We start from the raw sequence: 13,996 nt of genomic DNA, 5'->3' as shown, positions 1-13,996 counted from the left end.
TGCTATAAATATTTTGCACATGAAGTTCCTCTTCCCTTTTTAAATTATCTCTTTTGAGATATAGAATTAGTAATTGCTCAATCAAAAGGTATGCAGAGTTTGGTTGCCCTCTGGGCAAATTCTAAATTAATCTCCAGAAGGGTTGTATCAATTCACAACTCCACCAATTTTCCAATATCCTCTCCAACATTTATTACTTTCCATTTTTTTGTCATATTGTTCAATCTGACAGGTGTGAGATGACTTCAGGTAAACATTTTTAAGATGTAGTTGCAATCATGACCTCAGACAAGGAAATAAAAATGAAATTGGGTTGTAAGAGATAAGTACAAAAACTATAAATAGTGATGTGCTCTTTTCCAAATGAGGAAAATCAAGCCAAAAGATAAAAAGAAGAGGAATAGAATTATTATCTAACTTTTCTTAAAGTTAGATGCATTTTCGATGATTATTAAATGAGAAACTATTGTATATATTTTTCTCAGACATTTCCAGTAGAATATAGAAACTTGACTATGTAGTAAGTGACAAAGATGCCAGACAAGATGAAAAATACAGAAATACCAAATATACCTTTCACAGAGCAAAATGAGGTCTCTGAATAACTGAAAATTAATAGTAGACTAAATAATTTAATCATGAAGAATTCTTTGTCAAAAAACAGATTAGAGAAAACAATTAAGTATCATTAAAGAAAATGACAAGACAAACCTTTTCTTTTGGGGGGAGGAAAGAAGAGAGCAAGGAAGAAGGCAATGAAGTTAAGTAACTTGTTCAGGGTCACATAGCTAGCATCTGAGACTAGATTGAAACTCAGGTCTTCTAACCACAGGGCCATTGCTCCACCTAGTTACCCCCAAAAAACTTTTTCAAAGAAGTCCTAAGTGAAAAATTTATATCTATCAGCATTTTAGTCAGCAAAAGAACAGAATAAAGCGGGGATGCAACAACCACTACAAAATCTGATGAATCAAGAAATTCAAAAATCTTGGCTAGTGGAAGATATTAACAATACTAATAAATACAATAAAATAAACTATGAAATTGATACATAAAATCAGAAGTTGCTTTAGAAGAAAAAAATAAAATTTATAAGCCAATTAATATTTCAAATAAAAATTAAAAAAGGAAAATTAAATGATCAATATCAAAAAATGAAAAAAAAAAAAAAAGGTAAATCAGAAGAAATAAAACCAACTAAAACAATATGGGTCAATTACATTACAATAAAGCTGGTGAATTCAAACAAAAGAATATGTACAAAAACATAAAATGCTCAGGTTAAAAGAGAATTTATATTTAAAAATCACTTATTTTTTACTTCAAATTCCTTTCCTTCCATACCCCACCCCCCCACATTTGAGAAAAGCAAGAAAAACAAACTCTCTATAACCAAGTGTAATCAAGCAAGACAAATTTTCACATTGGTTATGCTTTTTTTTTTTTTTTTTTTTTTAATCTGAGTCTATTACCCCTTTAAACCAGAGGTAGGTAGCATGTTTCATCAAGAGTCCTCCAGAATTGTGGTTAGTTACTGATATACTGATCAAAGATTCTAAATCTTTCAAAGTTGTTTGTTTTTACAATACTGTTATTACTATAGAAATTGTTCTCTAGGCAGAATAATGAATTTAAATAAGCCAGCCTCAAAATAAGAATAGAAACTATAAAAAAAAATTTTCCAAGGGGAGTAAGGGTAGGAGACTTCAGGACCATAATAATTTACAAGTGAATGCTATTAAACATTCAAAGAATAATTCATTCTAGCACTATATAAACAGGAACAGGAATCCTACCAAATTCTGTTTGAAATTATAAATAAGTATCATTCCTGGTAAATGGTCAAAGAATATGGGACAGCACTGGATTGGAATCAGAAAGACTAATCTTCATAAGTCCAAGTCCAGCCTGTTACTTATTAAACCTAATTGTCTCAGATTCTAGTATCTTTGCCAAGAAAACCCCAAAATGGGGCCATGAAGAGTCAGCCACTACTGAACAACAAAACACACGAACAAGCCATTCCAAATGGAAGAAGTCTAAGCAACAACCATATGAAAATAGAACAATTACTAGGAGTTGTGGAATAAAATATGGAACTACAGCCCCCCACTCAAAAAAAAATCACTGAACTTTACATATTCTTTGACTCAGTCATATCACCAGGATACCTCAAAGCCATCAAAGGAAAAAAAAAAAAAAAAAAAAAAAAAAAAAAGGCTCATCACATACAAGATTATTTTTTAGCAGCACTTAAAAGAACTGTAATATAGCTGTGATGTAAACTGTAATGTATACTTGGGTAGCTGGGTGGCAGCATTGTGCATAGAGTCAGGAAGACTCATTTCCCTGAGTTCAATCCAGCTTCAGATACCTCCTAGCTGTGTGACCCTGGGCAAGTCACTTAACCCTGTTTGCCTCAGTTTCCTCCTCTGTAAAAATTATCTGGCACTTTATATATAAAACTTTGGGTTTTATATATACACATATATTATAATGGGATATTATTATGCTACAAGAAATAATGAAAATGAAATTTTTAGAAAACTTGGGAAGACTTATAAGAACTGATATATAAATTCCAATAAACTTTGGCCAAAAAGCATCATCTGTATCCAGAGAGAGAACATGGAGTCAGAATATAAATTAACATATGCTATGTTCACTTTTTTTCCTTTTTCTTCTGCCCTTTTTTCCCCCTCTCATGGCTTTTTTCTTTTTGTTCTGATTTTTCTCTCTCAACATGATTCATAAAGAAATGTGTTTTTAAAATTAATGTACATATATAACCAGAAAAAAAAGAAAACAAGGAAAAAAAAACCTAATGCAGAATAAAGTGAACAGAACTAGGAGAACTTTATATAACAACAACAGTGTAAGGTCAAATAATGTAAAAGACTTCAGGAATAAGCTCATATTATGCATCTACTAAGCTAAGCACTTTACAAATAAGGTATTATGCTAAATTTTTTAGAAACATGTTGCGAATTTGGTCTTCACAATAACCCTGGAACTATTATCCCAATTTTACAACTGCAGAACTGATCAGAGATTAGGTGACTTGCTCAAGATCACACAGCTAGTTAGCATCTGAAGTGAATTTGAATTCAGGTCTTCCTAACTACAGAGTAAAGACTCTACCTTACCTGAGTGTCACTTAAGAACTCTGATAAATACAATAACCAAAAGCTCCAGGGGACTAAAGAGGTCCATGCTACCCACCTTGTGACTCGAGTGCAGTGATCAATTTAAAGGTACAGAAAATATATTTTAGGAAATAAAATGATAATGAAAATAATGAAATCTAGTACTTTAAGGTTTGTAAAGTGATTCACCAATTGTAGGAAACGGGTGTATTTGTTTTGCTTGATTATGCTTATTGTGTTTTCTTTTTCTTTTTTTTTTTTATGTTGGAAGGGTAAGTACTATTGTAAGAAGAGAACCATCAATAGTTTTTAAAAAATGAAAGAAAAGAAAAAAATGATCATTAAAGAATTTAGAAAAATATACAAAGAGATTTAAAATTCAGATGCAAATACAGGCTAGCAAGATAGCTTTAAAAGTTAAATACAGAATTAAATTTATATTTTTTAAAAAGCAAGTTCCACATAATCAATTTTAATATTTCACATAGAATGCTCATTTTCTGTTTTACTTTGCATATGGAAATAATCTTTTCTGTTGTTCTCATTAAATTCAGAATAAAAAGCCATTTAGGACTAGTGAAGTAGCATACACCTGTAATTTTTACACTAGGAAAGGCAGGATAGTGAATACCTTGACTTGAGAGTTCTGTGGTAAAGAAGCTCTAAAGCTTATTAAATTAGTGAGCTTCTGAGCCTGCATGACCACCAGGCCGCCTAAAGAAGGGCAATCTGGCTATCCACAGGGAAAAATGGAATAGATTAAAATTTCTGTACTTGTGATCAGCAGTGAAATCAAGAGTATGAGTAACTGCTACACTTGCAACTTTGGCAAGCTAAATTCAAAAAAATAAAATAAAGATACTTCAATTTTTTGGGTTTCCTGCTTTTTTCTATCTGAAGCTTATACACCTGCAATACATTTTTCTCTCTGTCAATAATACCTGTCAATAAATCCCAATACAAATATAACACTGCATTTTTAATATTGGTATTTTTTAGCTTGTGTTTCTGTTCCTGTATTTAAACTTTATTTTCTTTAATTATGCAAGTTTAAACAGATCCAGTGAATTTTCCTCTTCAAATCATAAATGGGTTTATCATGAAAAAAAAAATTATTTTATTACTTTATAAGGAATATGGACAATGAAACTTTTAAACTTAGTAGTGACATCAAGGTTTGATAAAATAGATGGAAAGCTGAATCTGACTTAAGATGAAATTCCCTTCACTAATTCTGTGATTCAGCATAAATCCCTTGACTTGCTTGTCTCAGTTTCCTCATCTGTAAAATGGATATAAAGATAGCAGTTATTCACAGGTATATTGTGAGAATTAACATGTGAAGCACTTTACAAACTTTATATTCTCTAGTGCATAGGTCAGTGCCTAGAAGGTAGTAAGTGCTTAATGAAAGCCTGATGATTGATACTGTAATGAAAGCTGGGCTGCATACACCATCATGGAAAATTTGCTACATTTATCTCATTTATAGGTTTTAATTTGAACTTTGTTTTCACTGAAAAAAAATTGCATGTATTTATGTGACAAGTGTAGTCAAAAATACCTAATAATTATGGCCACTGTTTTGCAACCTCTCACCCCACCCCAATCCCATAGAAGGCTGTAGCCCATGGCTTGGAAAGTTCCCTTGGACTGGATTATACAATGGATAATTGCTTAAAAAGCAGAGAAGGATAATAAACACATAGGGGAAAAAAGGAAGCATAGCCCAAAGAAAAGAGCAGAAACAAGTGACAACAGATAAAATAGCCATTACACTCCATTCCATGGAGATAACATGCCTCTTATTCTCAAGGGGGTTAAAACAATCAAATACCATTATAGTACTTAAAGTCTTTTCTAAATATAGGTCCCAACCAAAATTCAAACAGACCTTCATCTCATATCCATTGTATCAGTAATTACCTCCATATCTCCCAAATTAAATTCACCCTAGAAATAGGAGCTAGAATAGTAAATCTTTCTTAAAACCTATCTTTATCACATTGTTCCCTTACTAAAAATTTAAAATGATTCCTTTGGTTTCCACTATACCAAATCTACACTGCTGGAGGAAAATTTGAAGAAAAAAGAGGCATCTTTTATTAAAAGTCCTATTTAGAAACATGCAAAAAAATCATTTAGATGATTAGTATCATAGTCTTTATAAGCTGTTTTAGCTTTTTTAATTTAAATTTTATGTTGAAATCATGTAAAAGGCAATAAATAGTAAGGGCAGGTCACATTTCCTATTTTAAAATTGCAGTAATTTTCCTTAAACTCTAATTCTAAACACGGTACAGGTTAATGTATAAATAACATAGACTCTCTAATGAAATAATATTCTATTGCATCATAATGCAATGAAGGTGAAAAGCTCTGCCTGTGCAATACTTCTTCTAGGACTTACCCAGCTAGAAAGACTTCAATTAAGGCCTTAGGATATGAGCTTATAAGAGCCAATGGGCTTAAATTGAGACATGCCCATCACCTGGTGGGCTACAGAGTAATGAATTTTAGAGGAGCTGCAATCTACAATGAATTGAAGCAGTCATTTTCCCTCCTCCCCCAAGTCGTTATGCAGTCATATCCAGTTCAACTCTTTGTGTTCTCATTTGGGGTCTTCTTGACAAAGACACTAGAGTGGTTTGCCATTTCCTTCTTCAACTTCTTTTACAAATGGGAAACTGAGACAAAGTTAAGTGACTTTCTAGGGTCTGCCAGATTTGAACTTGTGAAGATGAATCACTCTGAGTTTAGACCTAGTTTTCTATCCACCTAGCTGCACATTAAAATATAAATCCTAAAATAATGGCCAAAATATAATAAGTTGATGGTTTAAAAGTTATATAAATTTTAACTTTTAACTATTGTTACTAGTTTGGAAGGATAATTTTGTGATGTGCTAGTGATTTTATAAAACATTTTCAAATTTTTAAAATGCTATAAAAATAATTTCAAAAATCTCTTAATTCAAAACCACTCTAAACAAGACTGTCATAAAATTCTCCTTAACCTCAAAGTTTTATATGAAAATTATTCTCAAAAACATTCAAAACATTTAATTGAAGGAAAAGCAATTCAAAACTTATCTGCTAAAGACAAGTACTTTATACAGAGTTCATAAATGATATTATAAAAGCTGAATCATCATGGGTTTGATGAGAGTTAGGGAAGGGGGAACCCCTTTTGGGTCAATGCAAAGATAGTAGCGTGATATTGCAGAGTCCCCTGTAAAAGGAATTTACAGGCCGGAAAACCTAGATTGATAAAAAGGTTTATTGTAGGGATTTGGAAGTAAAGTTAAAGGTAGAAAGACGCCAGGGCCAGAGGTGGTCGATGGGCAGGCAGGAACCCTTACATGGCTGGAAGGTTACCATGTTTGGGGGAGAAGGGCTCCTGCAAAGAGAGAGCTCCAATTTGGCTCTTTTATACCTAAAGGGGCTTGTGGGTGGTGCTCCAAGTTGGCTCAGATCCAGTGGGGAATGGGGAAAACCCACTGACCAGGATTTGTAAATCAAAGGTCAGCCATGGGGGAGTTTCTTAAAGGAACCTCAACCCCCATCAGGTTCAATCTCTATTTTAGGTATGAGAAAAATAATAAAGATGACATAAAATATATTTCTTAATAAGACAGCATTTATGCAAGGGTGTATTGATTGCTATGGCATGCTTTAAAAAGGAGTTAAAACATATACAGTTTTCAATGCTCTGAATTTCATAAGAACCAGTATTTTGATTCCATTTCCACACAGTTAATTTATATGTTCTACCATCAAAAATATTCTAATGAGCAAGTACAATAAACACGTTTATTTACTTATTTATTCCCTTACAATCCTTCCAAAAACTTTTCTAGATATAAGGCTATTTGAAGGTTGCTATAACAGTGATGCTTAGCTATGATTACTCCTTTTAAATAAATTAATAAACTAAAAAATTCAGTAATAAAAAAATCAAATGAGGCTCAGTTAATAAAATCTATAGCTATAATGCTAATTATTAATTGACCTTATCTATTCTTTCTAAAAATAAATTTTTTTCAAATATGTTACTAATATCAACTTAATGTTAAATATGGTACCTAAAGATAATGAGTCTAGATAACATTTGCCAGAAGATAAAATAGTACAGGAAAAACAGTTTGTGAAGTTCCTTCCCCATTTCACACCAGGATGAATACTCCCTCCATTTAATAGGTATGGCCCTCTAGATCTACAACCAGAACATTGTTTTTCTCATTGTTTTCACCAACCATTATTAAATGGGAAGACTATCCCAGTCCCTGATAAACTGCTTCCTTCAGGCGGACCCAAAAGACTTTTTTGGCTTGCCCATTGAACACTCATGCCAATAGAACAGCACTGCCTATTCCTCCTCAGCTATCATAAATCCACACCCACACTTTGCCTAGAGGGGCTTTGTTAAAGTAACTTTTGTTATCTGGATCTGTTAAACAAAATGAGACTGCCTATTATGCCATGGACAGTTTGCTGGTTTTCTCGAATGATTAACAATTTGTAACAACAGAATCCTCAATGATGAAATTTATGATGTACTCCAACATTCTCAAAAGGTACTGAATAAACTCAGGAGACAATAACCATCATATTTCACAGCTGTAATGCAAAGCTCACAAAGAAAAGAGAGCAAAACTGTGGAATAAAGAAGTAAATGATTTTGGTGACTGAAATAACTACTATCCCAGTTCTTACAGAGTGGGGCTCATGGCACTAATCCCCATAGCTGAGCATGCACATAATAGCTGTAGCTCCCAGATAACAAAGAATTACCAAAGGGATACAGAAACAACCTCCTGCTTTCTCATAGGCAGTTACTTGGTGCAGTGGATAGTAATGAGCCTACCTACAGTCAAAGAACTGAACTCAAGTCTAGCTCTCTATGTCACAAGCTCTGTGATCTTCTGTGATAACCTCAGCCTGCCTCAGATTCCTTAAGAGGAAAACAGGGATAGCAATAGTACCTATTTCCCAGGATTGTCCTGAGGATCAAATGAGATAGTATTTGTAAAGTGTGTCTAGCACACAGTGGATGCCATATAATAACTGCTGGCTTGAAGCACATGATTCCGTAGGTCCCATTATTAAGTACAGGTGTAAATTTAGATTAGATCACAAGAAAGGTTTGAGGGTACAAGTGTCCTGGAAAGGGTCAGATGCATTTTTCAAGGGATTGAGTCAATTCTAAGTATTGCTCTCCTAATTCTGAGACTCTGATTCACAGGGTCTCTTTATGTAACCATACAAATTCATTTGGACAAAAAAAATCCATTTTCATGTTATATCCCACCCAGGCACCAATTTGCAATAATTACATTGATTAATGAATCCACTCCCATGTATAAAGAGATTCTGTGTGCCTATAAGAGTTTTTCATAATACTTGGCAGATTTCAGTAAAGCAGAAGTCATTGTGTGAATGGAACAGAGCTCCACAGACACCAAGATAAATGATGCCCACTTGGGGATATGCATCCAAGAACACTATTCTTGTACCAACCCATGAAGCATGAATGATTTCTTCTCAAAATGATCTAAAAAGTAGAAACAAGGAAAAAAAAAAAGAAACAGGCACAAGGCAGAAAACAAAATACTATCATTTTGCTGACATAAAAAAGAGTGGCTTCTCTTCAATTCTATTTAACATAAGGGGAAAAGCAGCATGGCATTTGCAGTGAAGAATCATTCTGCAGAGAATGGAAAAAATAAGAATATGTGGCCACCATAAATTAGAAACAAACAAGAGGAGGGAAAAATATTAGAAAGCTGGAAACCTTATTGACAATAAGGGCAGAATGCGTGAAAGTGCTGTTCCAATAGGGAGAAGAAAACAGTATTGAGAAGTGCAGTAGACTCTATGGAAAATGTATGAACAAGTTTAACTAATTATTTGTTATTATAACAAAGGCATAAAGGTGCCCATGACAAGAAGGGCTCGTGACTTTGAATGATCACTGCCACTTTCCAAAACCCCTTTCAATAAAGCCCTAATCAAAGGTGCTTCAAGAGGCAGAGCTAATCTCCCTTTGGAAGCTTATTGACCTTTTCCCCCTCATACCAATACACTTCTTTCTTATGCCTCCTCAGAATTATAACTCTCATACTAACTAACTAACTAACTATATATATGGTACTCTCATACCTTATATACATCATAGAGTCTCCTCTAATTGGAAGAGAAGGAAAAGTGGCTGTTTTTGCTAGAACTATGGTAAATGGAAAATAATTTCTCCCCTACCTACCTAACAAGGGGAAGCAGAAGTAACTGTTCCATACAAATTAAATTATTTGGGAAAGAGGGAAAATATTGGTACCTATCATGTGCTAGGCACATTGATAGCAAGGTGGTATAAGATGACATACTTGGTTGCTTGACATAGAATCTGACTAAACTGAAAAAACATTTATATGGAGAAATTAATTTTAAGTAACAAACTACAAATTTTTTAAACCCAACCTGTTCATAAATTGGTGACTTGCCAAAAAAAAAAAAAAACATAACAGAAGGGGAGACTGTAGGCACTGCCAAGTCCCCCACTGCCAAGAAGGCAGGAGCAGAAAGAGCACAAGCACAGTACTGTATAGTAAAGTTATCATAGGTTTTATTTTGGAATATGGCTTTCAGAAATTTTTTATGTAAAGTCAAATTTGTGTAATGTTAATTTCCATAAAGTGAATCTGAACCTGGAAGCTCTATGCTTTTTAACTAGAATCTTTTGAACTACAAATATATAAAAAATTAATAAAATGCAGATGATACTTGCCTGTAATGGTCCAGAACTCTGGAGAAATATACTTGAGGCAAGGATTCTTACAACAAGGTGTTAACTCAGTGGAATTGATAAGACAATGGTTATCTAGTTTAGCATGATGATTAATTGTTCTCTAGTTCAGTATGATTGATTTAATCTTACAACAAATAATGATTCCCTAGTGATATAATGATTAGCTTATACTCAGTATGATGAATTGATTTCATTGTAATAGAGTATATAAACTGGGGATAAACTCAGCCCCAGGGAGAAGACTTGACTAGCCTCATGGTGTCTCTCCCTGCCTTCATCACTCCTTCACTAAGACCAAGGACTCCATTTGGTCCAGAGATCCTCCAGAGAGCTAGTCTGGACACTATATTTTAATCCACCCTGGTGTGGGGGCTCTAAAAAGCAGGACATTACATTTGGATATGCAAACTGCTAACACAGACTGGGAGACTGAAGGAGACAATGGACTTTATCCCTGACTATTCTTGTGGTGATTATTCTGCTGAGACCAAGGCTGGTCCAAAGGCCCTCTAGAAAGCTAGTCAGAGCATTATACTTTCCCCCCGAAAATTAAAATTTACCTCTATATACTTATTCTAATCTTAATAAAATAACAGAAATGGTTCTTAATGACCTAAACTTTTACTTTATATACTTGTTCAAAATTACTTAATAGATTTTTAAATTAAAACTATAAAATAGTAGAAAAGCAACAAGTCACTTTAGAGGCAAATAAGTAAAAGAAAATTTCTAAGAAAATCTACATTGTACAATCTACAATCTACCTTAAAGTATCAGTTCTCACCTCCAAACCAGTAAAAAGCAATGTAAAGAAATGAAATATATCACTATCTATCTATCTATCTATCTATCTATATCACTTTAATGCCAATGTGAATGAATGAAAATATATTATATATTCAGCTATCATATATATGTTTAGGTATAAAGATACAAAAATAAATATCATAATTGCCATCCTACTAGCAGGCCCACAAAAAAAAAAAATTACTTTCTTGAATTATCACAATTAAAATGTTTTTTCCTTCAGATATTATCTCAGCACAGTATGAAGAGCTGGGGATCCAAAAAGAAGCAAAATATAGTCACTATCCTCAAAAAACAACCTAATGGGAAAAACACCATGCAAATACATACATACAACTACATACAAATAAATATACAGGATAAAACAGGAAACAATTAATATAGGGAAAGGCACTGTAATTAAGTGTAGCTGAGGAAATTTTCCTGGAGATGGGATTTTATTTGAGATTTAAAGGAAGTCAAGGGAGGTCAAGGGAAGTTGGAGCATAGGAGGAAGGTTATTCAAGAAATAGGGACAGCCAGACAGAATGCTTAGAGTTAAGACTTGGAACAGCCAGAAGGAAAATGTCACCAAATTGAAGTGTTAGAATTGAGAAGTAAGGTGTAAAAAGACAGGAAAGGTAAGAGAGGATTAAGTTATATATAAAATGCTTTGAATGCCAGAGGAGCAGTTCATATTTGCTTCTAGAGGCAGTAGAAAACCACTGGAGCAGGAGACGACATAGTAGGAACATCACTTTAATGACCGAGGGGAAAACAGACTGTAGATTGAGATAGGCAGACCTACTATTACAATAATCAAGGTATGAAGTGATAAGCGCCTACAGTAGAGTAGTGGCAGTATCAAAGGAAAGAAAAAGATTTTGCAAAGATGAAAGTGACAGGGACTGGCCATGGTTTGAATTGCAGTGGAGTGAGGGGATAATATTAAGGAATACAAGGCCAATTCCTGGGTAGCAAGCAGGTAGTGATTAGGAGACAGAAGCTCAAAAGAGGCCAGCGCTGATCATCTGGAGAAAAAAGATCATGAAGAAACAGTATAAAGACAGCAGAGGGCCAAGAACCTTGATAGAGCCTTGGATTAAATCTACAGATAATATAAGCTATTTTCATGGAAATTCTTAGTAAAATGATCCTAATATGTGCTAAGAAGCAAAACTATGTTTAAGCTAGAAAAACATAAAAGCTGTTGCACAGTAATAAGAAACTTGAGTCATAGTTCCTTAAAAGCAATTGCACACAGGGATTTCATAACATATATAATATGTTTTATATATACATATATATATATATATATATATATATATATATATATATATGTTATAACATAACATAACATAAAAAAATGTTAAGAAGTCAGTATATTATATTTACAAATTAATAATCTGACCCAAAAGATAATATTGGTTACAAAAAACAAAAATAAAAACAAACAAAACCTTGACATAATTATCCATACTAAAAAATGAAAATTATTATTATAGTTAGCTATCAATTTTAAGTACCTATTATCCATAAAAGTAAGCATTTAAAAAAGGTTTTCTTTATGCTATATAATGCCTTATCTAATGTACATATACTTTCTTCTATGTATTCTAATAACTGGGTCAAAATGCAATTTACAAATTCATTTCATTGGAAGTACAAAATGATATTCATAGTTACCTATATTCATAATAATTGCAAGTAAAGATGTAGACCTATCAGCAATATTATTTATTTTCATATATTAGGAAAGTAAGATACTTCTATAAATCAAAAACATTCATTTAATTGGAAGTATTTCATTTGGTCTATGCAAATATTGGGATTGTTCAAAATTGCCACTTTTTTTTTCAAAAGTAGCTAGAAAAGTAATCTTTCAATGTTAATATAACCATTAACTGCAAAGCATATTAATGTTTAATTTTCTTATTAACAATTATGGCTAAATTAACTAATTCAAACTATAATCACATTTCATTGATTTTTAATAAGCTATGTTTATATATGTATTTGTATTTGAATAAGAAATGCTTTATTTTTGAAAATATTAGAAAAACTGGAAAGAAATCACACACACACACACACACACACACACACACACACACACACACACACACACACTCCAGTAGACTAATGGATCCAAAGAAACTATAATATACATTCAATTAAGAAACACATTAAGTACAACTGGGCAACTTTTTCAATAGGATATGATATGTCATATGATAATGTCAGTGGTGTTGGTGACCACTTTCATAAGATAAGGAATTAATGAAAGAAACAAACAAACAACTGGAATGGTATCCAAAAAGCAGCTTACCAGAGTGATGTCTCGGGAAGCAGCAGCTGCACTCATGTGTAAACTGGGCTGTCTGACTGAACTACTGCAATCCAAGGCTCGAGCAAATGTTCCAACCGCACTAGGAAAACCAAAGAGAGAGAAACAGAGACAGACAGACAAAGAGAGAGAGAGAGAGAGAGAGAGAGAGAGAGAGAGAGAGAGAGAGAGAGAGAGAGAAATAGAGAGAGAGAAATAGAGAGAGAGAGAGACAAAGGCAGAGAGACAGAGAAAGAAACAGAGACAGAGAGAGATGGAGAGAGAGATGGAGAGAGAGAGAGAAGAGAGAGAGAGAGAGAGAGAGAGAGAGAGAGAGAGAGAGAGAGAGAGAGAGAGAGAGAGAGAGAGAGAAAGGGAGACAGGGAGGGAAGAAGGGAGAAAGAGAGAAAGACATCAAAACTTTTCATATTATTTCCTTTTCCACCTTTTGATGCTATGTCATTGTTCAGCAAATAGTCAAGAAACATTGAAGAATGAGGACATGACAAAAATATACACTTTAAATTTTGTTTCACATTTTACAAATTTATCAAGACAAAATTTTGTTCTCTCTACTAATAAGCCAATCTTAGGTACTAATTATTATGATTAAGTAAATAATAATAAGTTTGGATACAGGGGGAGGGGGAGAGACAGAATGACAAGAAGAGAGAAAAAAGGATAGTACAGAGGGGTGCTCATGAAACTATTAAATGCTCCTAACTTCAGCTCATACTTTCCTAAGTGTCAGGCAGAAGTGAATACACAGGTAAAAATGCAAGAGGAAAAGGAGACAAACAGAGGTCCAAGTAGGCTTAATGTGCTTAATAGAGACTGCAGAGGCAGAGAGAGATGTAGAATTCCACACCTAGATGATGAGCTCCCTAAGACTATACTACCTCATTCACCTGTTCTAGAATTCTTCTATCTATTATCT

At 33.4% G+C, this 13,996-nt stretch overlaps 1 protein-coding gene across 4 annotated transcripts in view; it reads right to left on the bottom strand.

Moving 5' to 3' along the window:
• Positions 1 to 13,996, bottom strand: part of MTA3 (metastasis associated 1 family member 3) — a 174,725-nt gene that overhangs the window by 59,786 nt on the left and 100,943 nt on the right. For all 4 annotated transcript variants that reach the window (XM_074286690.1, XM_074286692.1, XM_074286691.1 and 1 more), the window contains exon 8: positions 13,063 to 13,162. In XM_074286690.1, the coding sequence (XP_074142791.1) occupies positions 13,063 to 13,162 (100 nt within the window). The remainder of the gene's footprint in view (positions 1 to 13,062; positions 13,163 to 13,996) is intronic.

This window comes from Sminthopsis crassicaudata, chromosome 2 (assembly GCF_048593235.1).
Source record: "Sminthopsis crassicaudata isolate SCR6 chromosome 2, ASM4859323v1, whole genome shotgun sequence".
Taxonomy (NCBI): domain Eukaryota; kingdom Metazoa; phylum Chordata; class Mammalia; order Dasyuromorphia; family Dasyuridae; genus Sminthopsis; species Sminthopsis crassicaudata.
This window is presented reverse-complemented; position numbering and strand designations above follow the sequence as displayed.